General features: G+C 42.8%; 1 protein-coding gene across 1 annotated transcript in view; it reads left to right on the forward strand.

The window, feature by feature from the left end:
- The window catches only part of NRXN3 (neurexin 3), a 1635269-nt gene that overhangs the window by 527041 nt on the left and 1086748 nt on the right, over nucleotides 1-21480 (forward strand). Inside the window, exons 10-11 of the mRNA XM_015418345.1 lie at nucleotides 4075-4278; nucleotides 10690-10716. Coding sequence (XP_015273831.1) covers nucleotides 4075-4278; nucleotides 10690-10716 — 231 coding nt within the window. The remainder of the gene's footprint in view (nucleotides 1-4074; nucleotides 4279-10689; nucleotides 10717-21480) is intronic.

Genomic DNA, 21480 nt, shown 5'->3' on the forward strand with positions numbered 1-21480 from the left:
AAAATTTTAAATTGCTAATTTTAAATTGGTTTACATTTTTAAACAATATGGTTTTATTCTGGTTTTAATGGCTTTTAAGATGTGTTTTTATGCTTTGACCTTTAGGGGTTCAAAAGCCCACAATCCCAGTGTCTTTGCTCCTGATCTGGTTCTCAGTAACAAGTAGCACAGTAATACTTGGGGCGCTTGGGGGAGGGCCCAGATTAGAGGATGCAAAGCCAGCAAAAAGAGAGAGAGTGGAAAAAAGAGCTTCAGCTCCTTGTAAGTGCATAATGGTGCACACCTGTACAAGAAGAGAGCCCAGGGATCTTCTGGTAGCATCATAAATAGAGTGTATAGCCACATGTAGTAAAGCCTGCGAATTGAGACTGGAAAAGAGGCGCACGACAGGCACGGAGAAGAGGCACCTCTTTGGCTGCACACCTGTCTGCAGGTCTCTTGAGCCCCTTTGTCCAATCGAACTGGCCAGCTCAAAGTTGGTTCCAGAGAGTCCGCCTCTCCCCCCCCTTCCATCTCAGACCATCTGCTAATGCTGAGAGCTCTCATTTAGGGCACGCCCAAAGCAGGGGGCCCTTTTTCTCCCTGGCTCTTCCGCCACCGTCGCCTTCCCCCTGCCAGGTAGTGCCTGGATAATTATTAGCCATTAATTGGGTTTAGGACCTTTGACAGTGGGAAAAGTGGTGGGTGACCCGAGGACTCCCCCAATGAGCTGCTGGGGGCGGGCCGGGTGGAGGCAGGATCCCGATGGTCTCTCTCTCTCTCTCTCTCTCTCCCGATGGTTGGTCTCTCTCTCTCTCTCTCTCTCTCTCTCTCTGGCACGCAGAATAGGTGTGTGGGGGGGCAGATCATTATGGCTACCTCTCTCTCACCACCCTTTGGGGGCAACAAGAGAACATCTCTATCTCTCTCTCTCTCTCTCTCTCTGGCAAGCAGAATAGGTGTGTGGGGGGGAAGATCATTAGGTGGAAAGGACAGAAACTGCAAATTAAGACCTGATTTCTTTCCAAGGGAAACATTGTGTTGTTTTTTCCCCCTAGTCAGGCTGCTGCATGCCAGGCGCTTACTGGAATGACCTGGCTTCAGGGGATGAGAAAGGGAGGAGGCTAGGGGCTGTCCCCAGCCTGGACCTGCCCTGAGCGCCCTGGAGCCTCGCTCAGCTTAGCCCCCGTCACAACGGAGCCAATGGGCTTGACCGAGGAGTTGCTGTTGCCAGTGCTGGTGCCATCACTGCTGCTACTAGGTGGGAGAGCGGCAGCCCGGCACAGGCGGCAGCAGCAGGCTACTCTGTTTAGGCGAGGGAGGGGAGGGGCGGCAGGCCAGTGGGGTGCCCCCTCAGTTTTGTTGTGAATGATGACTCACTCCTGTTGGCTAGCTCAGAGGGCGGCGATGGGCGGCGAATCACGATGGGTGCATGCAGGGCAGCAGTGGGCATGCACGAGTTGGGGCGGGTGGGAGGGCCCTATCTGGATGGCAGTGCCGGCGATGGGTGCACAGCACAGAGCAGCATGGGCCCGCCGGGCCACATGACACGAGTTTTGTGAGCACTGAGCAGCAGGGCTTTTGGCAGGGCAGCAGGGCGGCAGGGCAGTTTGGCGCCCTCCCAGGGGCCCACCCTAGGCAAAAGTCTAGTTTGCTTAGTGGGTGAGCCGGCCCTGTGAACCATGAACCTTCATGAACCTTCCTGCTTACTGAATTTGTGGGTTTTGTGGGGTTTTTTGAGTTTCATGATGTGGTAGAATGGCTCCCCTGGGGACTAGAGTCACCAAACTCACATCGAGTCTCCTGCTGACTTTCCTCTTCTACCAAAGGGAGATCGCCCCCCTTTTACTTCCAACTCAGCAACCCTCGACTTCCAGGTCTCCTGGGTTCCCCCTTTTTGGCCTGGCCTCATCTGCTGGCCTCTCTCTGACTGCCCCATGGGCCAGTTTCCCAGAACTCCTGCTGTTTCCATCAAAGAGAGATCACCCCCCCTTTTCTTCTGACCTTGCAATCCTCAACATCTGGGCCTCCTGTGCGGTCCCCATTTTTGACCTGGCCTCATCTGCTGGCCTCCCTCTGACTGCCCCATGGGCTGGTTTTTTGGAACTCCCACCACTTCTTTCAAAAGAAGATCACCCCCCCCTTTCCTTCTGACCCTGCAATCACTGACTTCTGGGCCTCCTGGGGTCTCCCTTTTTGGCCACCAACACAAATTGCATGAGTATCCATGGCCCTCAGCTCACAAACCACATATGGGGCCCTTTTTGTGATTAATTTAGGTTCATGACGAGGTTCATGCCCATCTCTATCCTCAGTATTCCCCGCATACTTCTCTCCTTCCCATCCACCAAGCAATCCACCTTTTATCTGCCCCCCCATCTTCAGCTATATTTATTATTTCATTTATATCACACCTTTCTCCACAATGGAGATCCAAACCAGTTTATATTATTCTCTTCTCCTCTATTTTATTCTCAGAACAACCTTGTGAGGTAGGTTAGTCTCAGAGTGTGTGACTGGCCTATAGTCACACAGTATTCTTCCATGGCAGAGTGGGAATTGTATCTCCCAGATCCTAATCTGAAACGCTAACCACTACACCAAACTGGGTTTTGTTGGGTGGCTGTTGTTGAACAGTAGCAAGTAGTTGGGCTTGGGTGAGTCATGCAGTTTAGGTGATAGCAATTGGTGTGATGGTTGCTGCCAGATCTGGCCCTGTGGAGTCCTCCCTTAGAGGCCAAAACAGTCATGGAAAGGGCCCTGCTCCCCCCCCCACACTTTTTACTGACAGAAACCAGGGCTTGAAGGCTGGCAGTACTGTTGTGGTTGCGTAGCAACTGCCATTGAGGGCATCTGTTTCTTAAAGCTACAGGCACTGCTTCTGTTGTTTTGGGTGTTTTAACCTCCCTCTGTGTGTGGGCGTGTGTGTGCGTGTGTGTATTTTGAGACCTCTAGAGGAAATTGTTGCCAAGCAAATACTTTTCTGTGGGCCTTTTTCTTTTATCCTTCTCAGATTAAAGATATCACCAAGAGTCTGCTGCTGTCTGTCCATAGAGATTAGCTCTGATATATTCTCTGAGGCACAGGTGAGCTTACCTGTCCTGCTTCAGTTCATCCTTCAGTCCTGTTCTCTACCTAGCACACAGGAGTCTCTGGTAGCTTTAGCAACAAATCTCTTTATTCATTCTAATTAGGGTTGCCAAAAATCCTGCCCCTTTTACAGAAGCTTAACAGCATGCTATTTACCAAATGATGTTATTTATGTCTGTGATATGAAAAGTTTCAGCTTCCTATCTCCACTTATTTAACCACACCAAAGGGGCAAGACATTTTTCTAACCCTAATTCCAACTGGGAGGAGAATACTTACTGATGGAAAACTCTATACAGTGAGAGACTACCTCAACACCAAACACAAGGCCAAAGCTGAGGGTAGGGTGGGCAGTCTCCTGTCCTCAATCTTTGTTCCTTGTTGCCTCCTGATAGGGCAGCAAGGGGAAAGGGGGGTGAAACAGCATCCCTCAGTGTCACAGTGTCACTTCCAACTGTGTAATCAGAAGTGACATCACCATGTCATGTGATGCTCTAACATTTACCCAAAACCCTTATGGCAAAAACCATGGCAACATGGGGCACTGCCCCTGCAAGTCTCCTGGGGCTTGCCACACTGAGCCTCCTCCCATATGGTTTTTGAAGGTGAAACAGAAAGTAGTTCTTATAAGGTCTCTTAAAGCTATACCATGCAATATGTAAGACAGGAAGTGAGCTTTATGTTGAACAGTGCCTTTATGTTGAACAGTGAAAACACTATACCTGAAGTACTGACAAAATTATATCAAAAATGGAAATTGCACTGCTGACATTGACTCACATGTTGGTTTTAATATGCAATATAAAAAGGAGGGCAGGCTCTGCACAGTGATACTGTTTATTAAAAACCTGTTGATCACCTGTTGTGCCACTAACTGAGGTATATCTCCACATTGGTGAAGTAAGTAACTTAAAGGTACTGAGGGATCTTTAAGGATCTGGAGTGCAGGTCTGCTTATAACTAACTTTATAATCATGTTTCTTCTTTATCTTTTTCTTTGTTCAGAGGCTTCCATCCTGAGCTATGACGGCAGCATGTACATGAAGATCATTATGCCTATGGTCATGCATACAGAGGCAGAGGATGTGTCCTTCCGCTTCATGTCCCAGCGAGCTTATGGGCTGCTAATGGCCACCACATCACGTGATTCAGCCGATACACTGCGCCTGGAGCTAGATGGGGGCCGTGTCAAACTCATGGTCAATCTAGGTATCGTATAATGACATATCCCTCGGCTTTTCGTTTGAGCTTGTTTTTGTTTTCTTGTCTGCCTTTCCTTCCTCCCCATGAACTGAATTATAAGTAGCCGTTGATGTATTTCTGTAACAGTATTAACCACGGAGAATCAATCTCTCTAGCCATCGTTGCATGGAGATTTTATATGTTAATTCCTGGTGATGGATAATGGTGGTTTTTAAAAGTCTGTTTATTTTTTTTTTAAGTTTCCTTTCCTGGTTTTGGAACTGGTTAGCTTTGTGTAAGACATGCTACTCGGTCCATCTTTTGATCAATCACATCCTCATTGATCCAGTCTCTCTGCCACTATTCAAAACAGTCAAGGGAGGGTCTGTAGCTGTCACCTTGTAAAAAGAGTGGTTGTTTTACATTTCAGACATTCCCAGTTATCTCTTGATTCCTTTTTACAGAAGTAGTATGGGAATCAGTGTGCTGGCTTAATGTGGCCTAAGAAGTGACCTAAAGGGATGTTTTCAGGACCACGCTAGCAAACAGTGCACAGCATTTTCAATAATATGATAAGCAGATGGGAATTTTACAAAAGATCAATAAATACATTTACCTAATAACACTGAAGCAAACAGGCAAAGTAGCTTCCCCCTTCTAAGCAGAGTGTGCTTCTGAATGAATCCAGATCTGGAAACCTTCTGGGTTTTGCTTTTGAGATAAAGGAAATGGTACGTTGCCTCGGATTTCCATGCTTGAATCTATCTGTGCTGGAGCAGTATAAACTGCCTTTTTATATCCAGCCAGAAGTACACCCAGTATTGTGCTGCACTAGGCTATAAGGGGGAAAAAATATTATTCTGGTCCCCTAACGTATGCGTTGAGTACTTGAAGCATTCATTGCTTACAACTGAGCTGGAATGTTCTTTGTTCCTTCAGTGCTAAGGTATCTTCGAGAGAGTTTGGCATGTATGCCTGTTTCTCTCTTCTCTGATACCATACTATAATAAATGATGTTTGTGTCCTTTCCTCAGTCCCACCACTAAAGATATTTCGGATAATTTGTTCTCTGGATAACAAATGGCTTCTTTGTCTGCTATTGGCAAAAGCTAACAATTATCAAAAAAAGAAAGGAAAAGATGAAGAGGCTGACACAGGCTAAGCTATCTGTTCTGTCACTAATATAATCTATACTCTCACCTCGTTTCTCCATATTTCCCAACAGAAAAATAAGCAATGGACCGCAGAGCATTCTGGGGTCTTCACATGAAAAGCCCTGCTAAAAACCCAAATGCTGCCATGTTTGTTGCCAAGGTCACCTTGTGTTGCTGAAGGGCTTGTGGCATGGCAGTTGTGATGTCACATGAGGTCATTGCTCATTGGGGAAAATCCAGCCTTATAAAGTTCTGAGGCAGCAATGCCTGGAATAAGAGGAAGCCCATGATAATGAAACAGGGCAGCTTCAGGATTTTTGACCAGCTGATGGGCATCTCTCCAGCTCAGGCTATACTTGGATGTATAGAGTAGCCTTATGTTCACTCATCAATAGGAGTGGCTTCAAATGTAATGGAAATGATGGTGGCACTGGACATAGACGCAAAACATGTTCTGGTATGGAAACAACTTGTGAATGCTATACTAAGAACTAGGTTTTCCAGCCTCCAGGTAGGGCTTGGAGATCTGGAACTATAACTGATCTGCAGACTACAGATATCAGTTTTCCCAGAGAAAATGGCCATTTTGGAGGGTGGGCTCTATGACATTATACCCCACCCTCCCCTGGCTCCACCCCAAATCCCTAGGAATTTCCCAACCCCGAGTGGGCAGCCCTGCTGCTTTACTGAAGGTAACCCCTATTGAATAAAATGGGACTTACTTCTAAGTAAACCTACTTAGAATTTCTGTGTGTCTATTTCAGATATGACCCGTGGGGGGGGGGGAAATGCTGAAACAGGAAGGGTAAGGGCATCTGAAGTCTCTCCGACAGTACAATTCTGAACAGTTACACTCCCCTCTGTCTACTGAAGTAAATGGTACATGTCTGTTTAGGATGGCACTGTGAATACCTGAATTTATTCCAAGAATCCAAAGAAAAAGCTGTATTCTTGTAAGACAAAAATAAGCATATTGTTCCAGAACTTGATACAGATCACCAGGAGCCACTACATAATTTAACTAGTTCTTAACCATCTGCTGTCTCCCTCATTTAAACAGAGTTTTGTGGTCCTTTTTACTTGTCCTTGACTAGAATGTTGAGTAAGGCTTTTGTGTTAAAAATGAAATCCATGACGGGCCCTAGCAGAGGTATCTGTTTGAGGATTAGTACAGAAACAAAGCCTAGAAAAGCTAAAACTACCTATGGCCTTGTCTGCAATAACAGCAGCATCACTCCAACTTAATTGCAGAAATGGTGCTTCAGTCTTGCAGGGCCCTGAAGGTGACATTCAGCACAATAGCTCTGTGATGCAGCAGTGTCAGATCTGCAATGAAACAGTTCCAGATATCACCTGATGTCTAAAATTTCCCACAAAAGCCAAAATTGTCATAACATTGAAGGCAACCGGTGGGTCATGAGACCTTATATTTAGTAACCTTTCCCACCTCAAATAACTCAAATATGAAATATCATTTTGGGGAATAGTTCTTCAGACCATTATGATGTATGGGATTTGGACAACTTGTGGGATCAGGAGGACCCAATATCTAAACATTTCTCACATTATTTTAAAAAATCCACTTATGTTAAAAGTCAAAATTACAAATCCACGAATAATAATGAGAGATTGCAGATTGGGATGTCAGACAGCTGGAATCCAAATAATCTGCTTCAGCAGAGAGGGTGGGGTATAAATCAAATCAGTCAATCAATTAATAAAATCTGGTATGCCAGGAATATGTTTTGGCAAAGACTGTTTTGAATGGTATTCAAGATTCTTGTGCTCGCTTTTCATTTCCTTTTTCGTTCCATTTGTTTTTTTCTCAAGCCCTGTCTGTTTATTATGTTCTTTTCTGTGATCTTTTTACGCTGTGTATCCAACTTGTAAAAGCTTCCTTACACCCCATCAGTCATGGTATATCAAAAGATGGTATTCAACCCTTCAAAGGCCTGAAGCCTGCGGCCCGCACAGCAAACAGCCCTTCGAACAAAGTGTACAGAGCAGCCTGCAGGGGCTGGCATATCCCTCTCACCTGCACAACACCCTTTAGTAAAAACAAAAAAAAAACAAAACAAAAAACCAGGAATGCATGAAGACTGGATGGAGATTGTAGTGTGGGTGGGTGAGGGAAGGAGAGCTTCTTATATGAATGCTGCTTCTTTGTTTCAGATCTTCCCCCAGTGGGAAACTAGGGCAGCATATTTGCTTTCTTAATAACACATTTCATGACATTTTGAAGCCTTGTTTTGTAAAGAGTAGAAGCCCAAAAGTGACAGAGCTTGTATCTCTGTTGAGAAAGGGAGGGAGGGAGGGAGGAAGAGAGGGCGAGAGACAGAGAGAATTCAGTGAGTCATAGCTTCACACATGCCCCAGAATTTACCCTGCTGCTTAAAGCATGTGTTGAGAGTGAGAGAAATGGCCTGTCATACAGCCACAGCCACCATGGAGAAGTTGGCGCTTTTGGAAGGTCGACGTTGTGGTATCACACCCCTGCTGAACTCCTTCCCCAAATTCTGTCCCCCAAATCTCGAGGAATTTCCCAACCCAGAGTTGGCACCCCTTTTCCCATCATTTTCCTTGGTGGGCTGGGACAGGGTGACAGCTACAGGGAGATGCTTTAATATCACTAAGCTTTTCTGTCCTTCCTACCATACTTGCCTTCTAGATGTACCAGAATGAAGCTTTAACTCAAGCTTCATCAAGGAAATGTGGTCAGTCAGCTGCACTTCCCAAACCCAGACTATGATAAAGCTTCAGTGTCTGGGGAAATACTAATGATATGTCTTCTTGGATTTTGCAGCCATTCATTTCTGCTTTTTTACCAAAAGCATGTGATTCATCTGTTGAAGACTTATGGTACAATTTTCTTCATTTCCCAGTAGGAAGAGCTGGCCTTTTATGGGCCTACTCATTATTAAGTATCATTGTTATAAATGCTTTTTACTAGTATCCCTAGCCAAAAGTCATAGTCTGTATACATATGACTTTGTGCCCCACCCTCGTCATTTAAATTAGAAGCACACTTGGTAACTATGTTAAAAATGTATCATCTCAGACAGTTGCATAAACCTGCAAAAACATTAGAGTGCATTTTATAAGTGATGGAAAACAGTCAAAATTGAAGTAAAGAGGGAACTACAAATGCAAGGTCCAGCAGAAAATAAATAATGTGTCCCCAGTTGGGGGCTCTTAGTAATGACTAGTGAGAATAGAAAACTAAACAAAAGCTAGCTAGACCCAAATAAAACAACACCCAGAACAGGTGGGAAAAGGCATCAGAAGGCATGTTAATAGAATTCTTAAAAATTCTGTCCCTTAAATTAGGTTCTCAGATGGACTTGATAGGCTATTCACTTTGCAAATAATCTTTTAAAAATCCAACTTGTGTCCAATTTGTTTTAAGTGACATTATCTCTCTCTCACTCTCTCTGTCTCTCTCTCTCATGCACACATTCTTTCTTTCCTTCTTTCTCCTCTTTCCCACCTCCAACTTTGGGAAGAGCTTTTTATTTTTAAAAAAGTTCCCCTTTATCTCTCTCCAGTAACCCACCTTACTAACACACACCTGTTGAAGGGATATAGCCACCCCTGTACGGTGATCGTACCAAATGCTCAAGGACTGTTTGCTCCCACTTTTCTGTTGCGGTTGACGACACATGACAAACCTAATCGCACGAAACCAAACCCATATTTTCTGTAGAGAAGATCTGCTGGACAACAGACTCTCTCTATGGCTTCACTACTACCGATTGATTTATTCCTGGTCACTCAGATTGTTTGTCTTGTTCTTTTATTTCTTTTCTTCTTCTTTTTTTAAATCACCCTTTCTTTGGAGTAATGACAAAGGCTGTCTTATCATTTACTGGATCTCAAGACAAAGTTGTTCCCTGAAGCACAGCGTAGTTAAGCACCAGCTGTTCCACTTCATGCATTCTAGAAAGAGAGTCTACCCTCCGCTATCCAAAGTCCTGGCTACTCAGCAGTAGATCTCTTTATGATGCTCAGTTTAGATTGATGGAATGGTGAGGTGCTGCTGGCTGTAGGCCTGGGCCTTACCAAGGGAAGAAGAGTCTGGTCGAATTAGCCATGTGGTTCTCTGAGGTGTTGCTCAAGCATACCTTGCAATACTTTAACAAGGATTGTGTTCAAAACCAGAGAACTGAAGGAGGCAGATTGCTTCTTATTAAGTTATGACTGATCACCTGTCAAGCTTGCTGTACAAACAGCAAGTGCTCACAAGCACCCCCAGCTGACATTCCAGCTTTACTGTTTTGTTTTGTTTCAGAATTATAATAGGCAAACATTTTTTTTAAGTGTTATCTAGGTCCTTTTTGTTTGTTTTGTTCATCCGTCTGCCCTTCCGCTGTTTGAAACCTCTGAGTGAAGCTTGTGGAGTTGTCAAAGGTAACCAGATCTGCCACTGCACTGCCTAGTTCATCTTCTTCCTGAATGTTATCAGTGCCTCATTCAGTCTTAACATTCAGGCAGCAAGGTGAGATGGGGCTCTGAGGAGATGGCTGGCTGGCTGCCTTTGCATCAACTCTCCCCAACCAATCAAAAATGCAACCAACCCTCCAAAATGCACTGAAATCTGGGCTGGGCGTTCGTGCGGTTAGCTGTTTGCAAGTGGCCATTTTATGATAGGGGACAGGTAGGCAGCATGCTAACCCTTTCCTCATCTTTGGGGAACACTGGCAGCACAGTTTTTTGGAAAGCATTTTGGGCTATTGCAGCGGGAACAATGTGTTCTTAAGAGAGGTGGAAAGGGTTAAATATTTCACCAGCAAATATTGCCAAGCCAGGTATACTGTATTGGTTTGGTGGTGAATTTATGCAATAACACAAAACATACTAAAAAAGCATTGTCACAACTTAGTTGTCTTTAAACAGGAGATTTTTTTAAAGTGTCACTAGGACAAATATGTGCATTTTGAGGAAGAATACCTGTGCCTTAATGGCTAAGAAGCAGTTTGTGATTAGAGTCACTAGATAATCTTTAATGCATCATTCTCTGTATTGTCTCATATGCAGAATATACTACTTTTACATACACGGCCACACACATAAAACACACACCTGGATAGTTGTGAAATAGATATACAGATCTGTACATGATATACAGCCACTCTTGAATTTGTACATAATGTATATAAAAATATAAAATGGCCACATCTCTTTGCGTGTGTCTGTCCCCGGAAGGGTGGACTGATTGTTTTTGGATGTCTGCAGCTGTTACCTTGAAGGATGCAATTTCATCTTTCATTTATTTTTCCCCATCTAGACTGTATCAGGATAAACTGTAACGCCAGTAAGTTTCCCCTCAAGTTTCATTTTGTTCTCTCTCTATTTTTTAAAAAAGAAATTAACATTATTTCCTTTGCTGTTTTATAAAGTGTTTTTCTTCTTTTTTACTTTGTTTATTTGGGAAGTTGGGAGTTGGGAGTTGGAGCTTGGGTAGATTCAGAGCTGGGGAGGATTTGCAGTGGCTGTATGTGAATGTAATGTGTGTGTGAGAGAGATTTCTCCAGGGGCAAATAACAATTAAATTTCTGAGCTTGGCAAACAAACACCGAGGGAATGGGAAAAACTGAAAATGTATATTAGTAGTTTTCTGCTATCTTGGGGCAAAATATCCTTAGAAGCAGTTTTGATGCTGCATAAAAATAACAAGTACTGTATGCACTTCTCCACTACAACAACATTGTTTTACTTTGATTAAAAAATAGTTTGGGCCACAGCAGTGACTGCTTTGTCTGATATTTTTTCAGTATCTGTTTCTTTTGGATTATGCTTCTAGATATAAATGCAAATCAAATTCTTGGGTGGGAGAAGGTTATAAATCTACAGGTAGATCATCCTGCCAACCTATGGTTTCATGCTTTCTACCTCTTTGAACAAGAAATTCCAGAAAAGCTTTGTAAAGATTAGCATAATGGCTGCAGTCACATATGCTATATAATCCGCTTTCAGTGCACTTTCCAATTGGATTTTACCAGTTCACACAGTAAAAATCTGGTTTGAAAGTGGATTGAAAGTATATAGTGTTGTGACTGCAGCCAATGTAAAAGGGGGCTTAACATTTCTTTCCCCCACACATTAATCCAGGACTCTTATGAGGCCCACAAACAACTAGTGCAAGGGAGGGAACAGGAAACTGCTCAGGGGGGAGTGGGCGGAGCCTCTCTGATTGTGGCCTCAGCATGGCGGAACAACCTCACCTGCTGCAGTCAAGCAGCATAGAGCTTCTACCCAGTGCTGCACTGCTGGGTCTCCAGTCCGCCCATATGGGTTTTCTTTTGCACACCACTCCCAACCTATGGAGCATTGCAGTGAGGATACATTAACTCGGGGCTTACCAGCTGCCGTCCTTTATACAGTTTATATCTCTGGTACCCAGCAATAAATTTTATGGCACACATGGCCCAGCCCAACAAAGTGATATTTATCTCAGATCTGGCCCTCATAACAAATGACTTCGACACCTCTGCATTAATCAAAGTTGTCATTAACCATTTAAAAGGCAAAAAGACCATTACCCATCCTTTGCCAGTTTTTTGTAACCTTTAAAGAGCTGTAAAGACAACAATGGGGCTAATTTCAATTAGCCAAATAATATGGGAGTAGAAGGGTCAAACTCTTTCTCATACAACTGTTATCAGAATATGGCCCCGCGTGCTGAAATTGTTCTTTTAAAACTGTCAGAATGATCCAGTCACTGATCTCCTACAGTCAACTTCATTTTTACCCTAAGAAGAAGAATCAAAGTTTTTCATTTAAATCATTGTCTCTTAGCACAAAAAATGATGAGGAGAGAGGAGAAGGGAATATATGAAGCAAGATAAAAATATCAGGATTTTTTTTCCTATTGGAAAAAATATTCACTTCACCAAATGTTTTGATCTCAGTTTCCTCATGAGTACCAGTACCTCATTAAATCCTTTAGCTTTCATGAATTTTTAATTGTTTGAGCTTTTACATATTTATTATTTAAATACATTTTTCTCAAGAATTGATCTTAGTTTAAATTTAAAAGAAAAACAGCTTGGACTTTCCTGGTTTTTTGAAATGCTGTTCTCATGGGATGTAGCTATTTTGGGCATACTGTTTCCTCACAGGAATGGCCTGGTCTAACGGCTTCTCTCTCTCCATTTTTTAAACAAAAACTGAAAGTGCAGCCTAAACCAGAGGGACATCCCTTTACATCCATTGCAATCAATGGATTTAGAAAGGTGTAAGTGTGCTTAGGACTTCACAGTGTTAGAGAATTATTTATTTAGTTATTTAGTAAATTCAATTTATTAGGCCACCCTTTCCTGCAAGCAGGGCTCAGGGCGGCTTACAACAGAACAAATACAATAAATATTGCAGTTACAATCAACGTTAAAGTGCCTATAATATATCTGCAAATAAATCAGTATACTTCCCAGGATGGCAGAAGAAAGCTTTTAAATTCCACAAACCACCTAGGGGGGGATGGGGTTGCAGAGAGTGGGGTGTGTATGAGAGTGACTACACTTACACACGAGTTCACCCCTGTAATTATATCAGGGTGTTTTTACATTCTACACCAAACTTGAGTTCACCCCTGTAATTATCTTGGGGTATTTTTTGTTTCCACATTAAATTGAAGTCACCCCGGTTTCGCCCCACACTTGTCCCAGGATAAATGGATGCTGTTATAATCAGGGATAAATGCATTGTGTCCCTAGTTGAACTCTGAAAGAAACCAAGGAAAGGACCCCAGAGTGTAACACTCTTCTGGGGGCATACTGGGAGAGGCGGTCCCGAAGGGAAGAAAAGGGAAGATTTGCAGTAACCTTTTGCTAAGTGTAAAGACAATCAGTGATAGTGAATGGATAATGATACATCATACATGATTTTTGTTTGTTTGTGTGAAACTTCCAGGATGGCTAACTGCCAAACCACATATAGTGCTGGAATTCATTGGAAGTCCAGACATGTAATTGGCCCTAAAATGCAGCCATGATAGGAAAGGAGACATTTCTAGAATCAGAAATGCCCCTTCAAGCCCCAACTGGGAAAAGAGTCGAGCACAATACGGAAACACCACCACAGCCGACTCAAAACAGGACATTTCTACAAGATGATGTAATAAATAAGTGCAGGAAAGAGTTGGAATATTTTTTAAAGATAAATAACACAAAAGGAATGTCTTCAGCAACAATCTGGGAAGCAAGTAAAGCTTTCATCAGAAGAATTTTATTAGCTGTTGCTGCCAAGAAGAGTGGAAAAAAGAAAAATCAAGGTATTAATAGAAAAAATCCAGAAATTGGAGCAAAAGCACAAAACCCCACAGTAAAGAATATTAGCAGAAATCAGACAATTAAAAACCCAAATGGAAGAGGTACAGAAATTAAAAAACACACACACACAAAGACATTCGGACATGTTAATAAACCTAGCAGATACTTGGCATACAGTATAAGGAAGGAGAAATAAAAAAGAGTAATAATATTTAAAGAAAGGAGATCAAATTATATACAGAGGGAAAAAATACAAGAACAATTTATCAAGGCTCTCTCAGAACTATACAAAAGGAAATCTATCTCTGAAAACATAATAAGAGAATATTTAAAAGATATCCCATTCACAAAGTTCAGGTCAGAATACAGGGAAATTTTAAACGAAACAATAATTTAACCATCACAAAGATTTGTTGTTTTTTACTCTACACTAGAAAAGGCAGAGTCAGAAATAATATTAAGAGAAGAGGACTGTGTATGGAGGAACTTTGTGTAAATCTCCAGGAATTACCCAGATCTCCAGGAATTACCCAGGCCAGAGATAGCAACCCTAATATAGCCCCCTTCCCAGTTTGATGAGGGAAATGGCTATGATACCTTAAAATATCAGATCATGTTGTTGCTTCTGTGTACCAAACATGGGTTCTTGGTCTGTTTTATGACGAGCAAACAGAGATCTCAAAGCTTAGTTGAATGCTGATATTCTCCCGTTGTGGACACCAAGAGCACTGGGTACGAGAGTTCCGGCGCATACTGACAGGTAAGGCTTCAGTATTATTTTTTATTTCTGTTTATTTCTTGAAAGAATGGAGAAAAACTAATCTGTCATTAAATGGGTCTGTTCATGTTCCCTGAAATTGCCATTCTTGTTTTCTGCTCTCCCACATGTTTTGCTCCCTTCAGTCCTTCATTCTTCTCAGTATGAGATGGTAAGACTGAACAAAGTCTGGATGAAGTATGCTTTTTAAAAAAGGAAAATATCAACTATTAAGACTATAAAACATAGAGCTGCAACCATATAGCCTAGAGTTACCACCCTCCAAGTAATGCCTGGAGTTATCCTGGAATTGTAACTGATCTACAGTCTACAGAGATTAGTTCTCCTGGAGAAAATTTGTACCATAGATTCTAGGTGATATCCATCCCCAGATGTCCTCCCGGAGGCACTGCCCCCAGATCTCCAGGAATTACCCAGGCCAGAGATGGCAACCCTAATATAGCCCCCTTCCCAGTTTGATGATATTAGTGTTATATATGATGCTTTTAGCAAAACAAGATCTTCTTCTTCCAAAATTCTGAAATGAAGAAACATATTATCCTTAACTTTTGTTAATTGCACAGTTAATGCCGGATCACCCTGTCCTGGATGGCTGTGGTTAGCCCGCTCTCATCAGATCTTGAAAGCTAAGCAGTGGTTAGTATTTGAATATGAGACAATCAAGGAAGTGCAGGGTTGCTATGGTGAAGTAGGCAATGACAGACCATCTCTGTTCACCTTGAGAAGCCTATAGGGTCGCCATAAGTCAGCTGTGGCTTGACTGCACCTTCTACCACAAATGCTTGTTCAAAGGAGGCCAGATCTCTCTGAAAGTTGCGAGTTTATTTTACCCATGCTAATGTGTAGATATATGCAATGAGTTTTGTCTTTTCACTTCCTGATAGTCTGAGTGTATATGAAATATTAAGTTGACAAAAGGGCTTGTATGCATATTGTGCTTTCAAAGCATGTATTATTGTTTGTTTATTATTTGCATCTTGTTAATATGTCAAGGATAGAGGAAATGCATATTTGGTGCCCCCATGAAGGGGTGGGGGAAGCAGCTTGGGGACCAGTTTGAAACATACAGAAGCAATAGGCAGGGAAAGTGCTGAGCCCTCTCACTCTTTTCACCCAAAATGTAGCTGCCATTGATGATAAGCAAGAATATCACACTTTTGCTGCCTGAGTTACGTAGGCTTCCTATATATTTTTGAGCAGTATAAAAGGTGCCAGTTCTGGCTTTTAAAGCTCAAACGGATTAGGTCCAAGGTATCTGAAGAAAGTCTACCACTCTTTGAGAGACCTGCCAATGGACCTGCTCCCAATTTCATCTTAGTGAAAACAAGGATGGAATCCACTAGGAGCAGGAGTAGTTTCCTAGTGCTATGGAATGTGCTGCCACCAGACCCATTCATATGCCTCTTTCTAGAATCAGATGAAGATTGAGCTCTTCTGCTGAGTGTTTGTGCCATGAAGCTGATAGAGTTAGGCTGTCCTGCTGCTCTTTTCCATGTTGCTGTTTATTGTGCTGTTGGTGTTATTTTGATTTTATGATGCTCTTATGTTGTGTTTTTTATAGATTTTAATGTATTTAATGCCTATTGTAAATGGCTTTGAAACCACAGTTGTACAGTGGGACATAAATTTTAGTAAGCAGGCACATTTGCATGTGATGTGCAGTTAGGTCCTTAACAGCTTCTTTGCAGAGCATTTAAGATGTTAAGATACGTTTACAGTTAACAATAATGGAACTTTTTTCCAGCACTCAAGATACTGCTTTGTTCAGAATGTGAGAGTTAGGAGGGAGACTTATCCCAGTGGTGGAGTCATCCCCCCCACCTCCCCATTGCAGTCACTTTGCAGTTGCTTGCCTTGATGTTAAACACTCTATAAACTTCATTTGGTCACAATACTTTTTTTGTTTCTGGGGATTTTATTGCACTTGACCCTTATTGTCCATAAGGGTCAAATCACTTTCAACATTTTAAATTATCTTCAGTATTGGCAAGGGTAAATTACCATTTCTTTTCTCTCAGGAATAGGAACTAGAGAACCATCAGTAAGCATGAAACAAAATGAGGATTTTATCATGCTAATTAACTGTTACCACAAGAGACACTTAGCATAAGCATAGGCTTGCCTTTAATTGCCTATTAAGAACCTGTTAGCATGCTGACATCTTTCTGACTGGTGTGTTAGTTGTACCTCCCTCTATGAGAGGAAGCACTTTTTAAAATTAGTCATCATTAGAAGTAGACATGGAACATTAAAAATGTATTTTATTTGTTTAGATATCTATGTCTCAAAGCATAGATATTTAAATCAATAAAATACATTTTTCTGCTCTGTGCCCCAAAGCAGCTTAGAAGAAAGTTTCCACCTCTTCAATGTCACCCTCACAACAACAGCCCTGTGAAATATGTCAGGCTAAGAATGTGTCACTGGACCAAGGCCACCAAGTAAGCTTCCATGGGAGAGTCGGGATTCAAACTTGGATCTTCCAGATCCTACTTCAACATTTGAACCACTTCAGTGGTCTTTGCTGTTGGTATCCACCATTGCATCTGCCTTGACTGTCAGTGAGAAAGGTGGCCTGCAAATAAATAAATTTCTATCGGACACTCAAGATGGTTGTGTACAGTGGAATCTTTAAAACTGGACAGGATGTATCAAGAATCACAAAGAAATCCATTGTCAATTTCCGGATGCAAAAGAATGGGACCCTTTTTTCTAGAGGCAAAGCAAATTTTCTGGTAGTTCTGAGGAGCAAGCATGCAGTTTTCTGTGATATACCATTGAGGGATTTGATTTGGAGAGCTACATAGGCATGGTTCCTAGATCTGAAAAAGTAGGGCTAGATAAGCAGCCCCATATACATCAGATTATCCTAATTGCGGAAGCCCTTTTAAACTACATACATGTAAAGGATCTCCACTGTCACAGTAATAGAAAATCACTTCTTGATGGGCTGACTCAGGAAGAACAAGAAATCAAGGCATTTTAATGAACTTATGTGTACTATCTTATTCTCAAGGTCTCATCTGAATGTTCTTTGAGGAAGTTTTATCTTGCTGGGTTGAAACACCACATCTAAGTCTATCACAGATGCCTCTTGAGAACTTCAGTTATACGTCAAAGATAACCAAAGTTTCAGAGCTACCCCCCAAAACAATTTATATGGTAGATATGATGTATTTTGAAGACCCAGTCCTCCCGCGTTCGGGCGTAGTCCCATTTGTGGCTGCTGTCACAGACACTCTCATTTCTTCATGTCCTGGTTTGTCATCTTTGTACGCAAGTAGCTCCGTCTCTCCATGATCAAAATATTTCCCCTGTGTCTCTTGTTTGGCAGTGTATACTGCCCTGGCAGACTAGCCACACAATCACTTTGATATTTCTGTTTTCTCTAGAGTGGAGAGAGACATAGGATTGATGCCAGTAGCTGTGACCATAAAAACAAGTCTGCAGTCTCTTAGTCAATGCAAATCACACATTCTCTAGTATACATATTTGAGAATCATGGTTCAAGTCATCCTGGCTATGAATCCATAAGTTACAGGACACCAGTTTTCATCTCAGCAATTAAAGGGGCACAGCACCTCCTCGTGTTGATAGCATGACATTAGTTTAATATTTGACTATAATTGCTGCAAATGTTCTTTAATTTTGATTTCACATTAAAAGAGTTAAACAGTGGAGTAGAAATATTTCCCAAATAGTGCTCCGTGCAAATGCCCAACTTTTTCATTAGTTATTGTATTTTCCTGGTTGCTGCTACTTAGCGTAGTGATTACTGCATCAGACTAGGATCTGGAAGACTCAGCTTCAAAACCCCACTCTGCCATGGAAGCTTGCTGGATGACCTTGGGCCAGTCACACACTCAGCCTAACCTACTTTACAGGATTGTTGGGAGCATAACATGGAGGAGATGAGGTGGATGTAAGTTAGTTTGGGTGCTCATTGGGGAGAAAGGTGGGGAGGTTAGGGTTTTTTAGGATTTTTTAACATTTTTAAAATTACCTTTAATTACTACTTTCTTGTTTCTGCTTTCCTGAATTAGTCCTACTAAAGGGATACAGATCCCATAGTATGGCAGAATGCCACTACCCTGATGCTACAACTCTTTTCACCCCTCGCCACCCCTAGCTTCCAGGCTGTGAGGAACCAAGAGGCTGGGGTATCAGCAGGGGTAATTTTGTAGAAAAGGAGGTACAGGATCTCATTAACATAACTCATTAGCATAGCTCATTTGCATATGCCACACCCTCTGCCATCACCGGAAGTGTGTCAGAAGGCAACACCCCCCGCTCAGGCTCCATCCCAAAAATCTCCAGGTATTTCCCAACTCAGAGCTGGCGAGCCTACCTGATGGCACACGTGGGGAAAAACCAACCAACCACCCATGTCAGGTAAAGAGGGGGGATACCAGGATACCAGGTCAATATATTTTTATTCTCTTTGGCATTGATGGCTGAGGTGCTTTTAGTGTTCCTTTTCTGTTTGACTGGCAGCCTTCCTCTTTGTTATAGCTGACTGTGGGTTTTATATCACTGCCATTTAGTGTTATTTTTGTCAGCCACAACATGTTCACTTTCAGAGAGGAAAAGCAGGTTATCCATTTTTAAATAAATAATGCTGACAGGTCTGGATCCAGAACAACAAAATCACATCCGCTAATTTTTGCCTAAACAAAACCCAATGATCTAGAGTTGTGGTCTTCAACCTAGGGGGTTGGGTGGCAGACAGAGCCACCACCCCCACCGCCATTTGGAAGTCCCTGATTTAAATGGAACTCAAAGTTTCAATGCACTTTTGTGATACTAACATCACTCAGTCTTCAGTGAAACAAAAGGGGTGTGTGTGTTAGTATCTATTCCCAACTTTACTGTGTTTATTAAAATGAGTTCTGATTAATTATTGTCTTAGTGTATTAAAGTTTATTTACTTTATTGATACCACAAAGTGAAATATAAAATAGGTAAAAATGGTTTCATCTATTGGACCAATCCAAGAGCATATTTTGCAAGCTGTTAAACTTCAAAGGTTTTGAAGGATCTTTGTGCCATTGGTGAGGGATCCTTCCCCATCATCTTTACTTTATGACAGCAAACACCCTTTTGAATACAGACTCCCTTTTGAATACAGATTCCCAAGAAGACTTAGGCCCTGGTTACACGGGGGGTGGGGGGAGGCACGGCCAAAGCGTGGCTTTTCTGAGCTGCATCAAAATAGATGCGCGGCTGTGGGATCAGACAGATCAGATGCCGGGTCGGGGGGAGCCACGGAACAAAGAGTGAGGCAGCCGGCTGCGCATGTATGCGCATGTGCAGTTTGGCCGGGAGCCTTGAATACTGTGGGAGACGGGCGCGCCGGTGATCCCACGGCCGCCTTTGCTGCGGAGTTTCAGGTAGGTAGTACTGTTTTCTAGGTTCTTTTTTTGCTGCGCGTTTCCCCCTGGAAAGGACGGATTGGGGATGGGTGCGCTCCGCTTCCCAGATATTGCGGTGTGATCATGCCCGTTTGATGCACCCCCGATCTGTCCCTCTTGCGGGGCAAAACCTCCCGTGTGACCGGGGCCTTTCTTCTGGGATTAAGACCCAGGCCTGTATGTATGGGAGGCCACAAGTGCCCACCCCAAACAACCATGCATGCCTTCTCCTTCTTCACTCCCCCCCCCAACACAGTTCAGCAAGTGAGGGAGGGAAAGGTTGGGTCAGGGAGGAGCGCATATGAGAGAGGCTTGCTCAGCCAGCCAGGTGGACCAGCTGCTTGCTGCTTCTGAAGTCCAGCTGGCTTCAGTCAGGCAACTGCCCATTCCTCTTCAATCAGGGAAAGTGATAGGGCATGGGAAAGGAGGCTAAGAAGGGGATGGTGCAGGATGCACCAAGGCAAGGCGACCATCCAGGCAGCTGCTGCTTGGAGAGGTGTGATAGATGTTTGACAGGTTTGCTGTCCCCATACTTCTAATCTGCACAATGCCATCTCACCTTAATTCTTTTCTGGAGACTCTGATTCCAGTCATTTTGTTTTTTTAAATTAGTTCCAGGTCAGAGAGTAAAATTTGGGGTTGGACTCTGTCATTAGCTTTTGGACACCATCACTGCATTCTTGGTATGCTTTCCCCCCCTTTAGAATGGTCTTTGGAATTTTATCTGTTCTTTGGTGTCCTCTCCTTGCATGTCACCCCCCCCTCTCACACACACTCACACTCCCCTCTCTTTCCTTGGAGCTCCTTGAATTTTATTAAGATCCCCATTGCTCAGTTACGGCTGACCTGCATTCCCTTTTTCTTCTGCAGTGCATTTCTGATGCATTTTAAAAAGCCCATTCATGTCTACTGTCATTCAGTTGCATTCCATTCTGCACAGGCTAAATATGACTTTCAATGACCATTCAGTTTTTTGTCATTGGATTGAAAGTGTCCAAGCAGTGTCCAAGCAGGAAAAAAATGATGATGTTAAAAACATATGACTTCACACTCGTGGCCACCAGGCATCCCCTATTGTGACAAAGAAACGAAAGCAGTTGAAGCTCCTATCACCATGATCAGACAGACAGAAAAGAGCGCAAAATTCTCTTCCCTCAAACTTGTAGGGAGGGAGGGTAGAGGCAGACGGCAGACATCACAGGCTTCCGGGATCATCCTGGTGTACACAATGCCAGAGTGGCCATTGTCACAAATGCCATCAAAAAGACTACATTCACTTTCATCTAATGCTTCCACAGACTTTAGACATGCTATAGACACAGTCCATATAATATGTTTTACTGGCTTCTATGACAATGCAACCTTAATTCCTTTTAAAAATGATTTACATGCACTCCTGCACTGACATCTGATTTAGTAGCTGCATTTAAATGCACGAACACATGTGATTCCTTCTCATCCCCATTTCAGCAGCAACTGCTTCTCCCCCCCCAGCCTCCACCCTTAGAATCCTGGTCAGATTCACTTTTTCGAGCCTCCCCCTTCCTCCAATCTCCCAGTATTCCCTTCCAAAATGAAGGTTCGTGCCATTTTTTTTTGGGGGGGGGAGACCCTGATTT

This window comes from Gekko japonicus, unplaced genomic scaffold (genome assembly GCF_001447785.1).
Source record: "Gekko japonicus isolate JY-2015 unplaced genomic scaffold, Gekko_japonicus_V1.1 scaffold3, whole genome shotgun sequence".
NCBI classification, from domain to species: Eukaryota; Metazoa; Chordata; class Lepidosauria; order Squamata; family Gekkonidae; genus Gekko; species Gekko japonicus.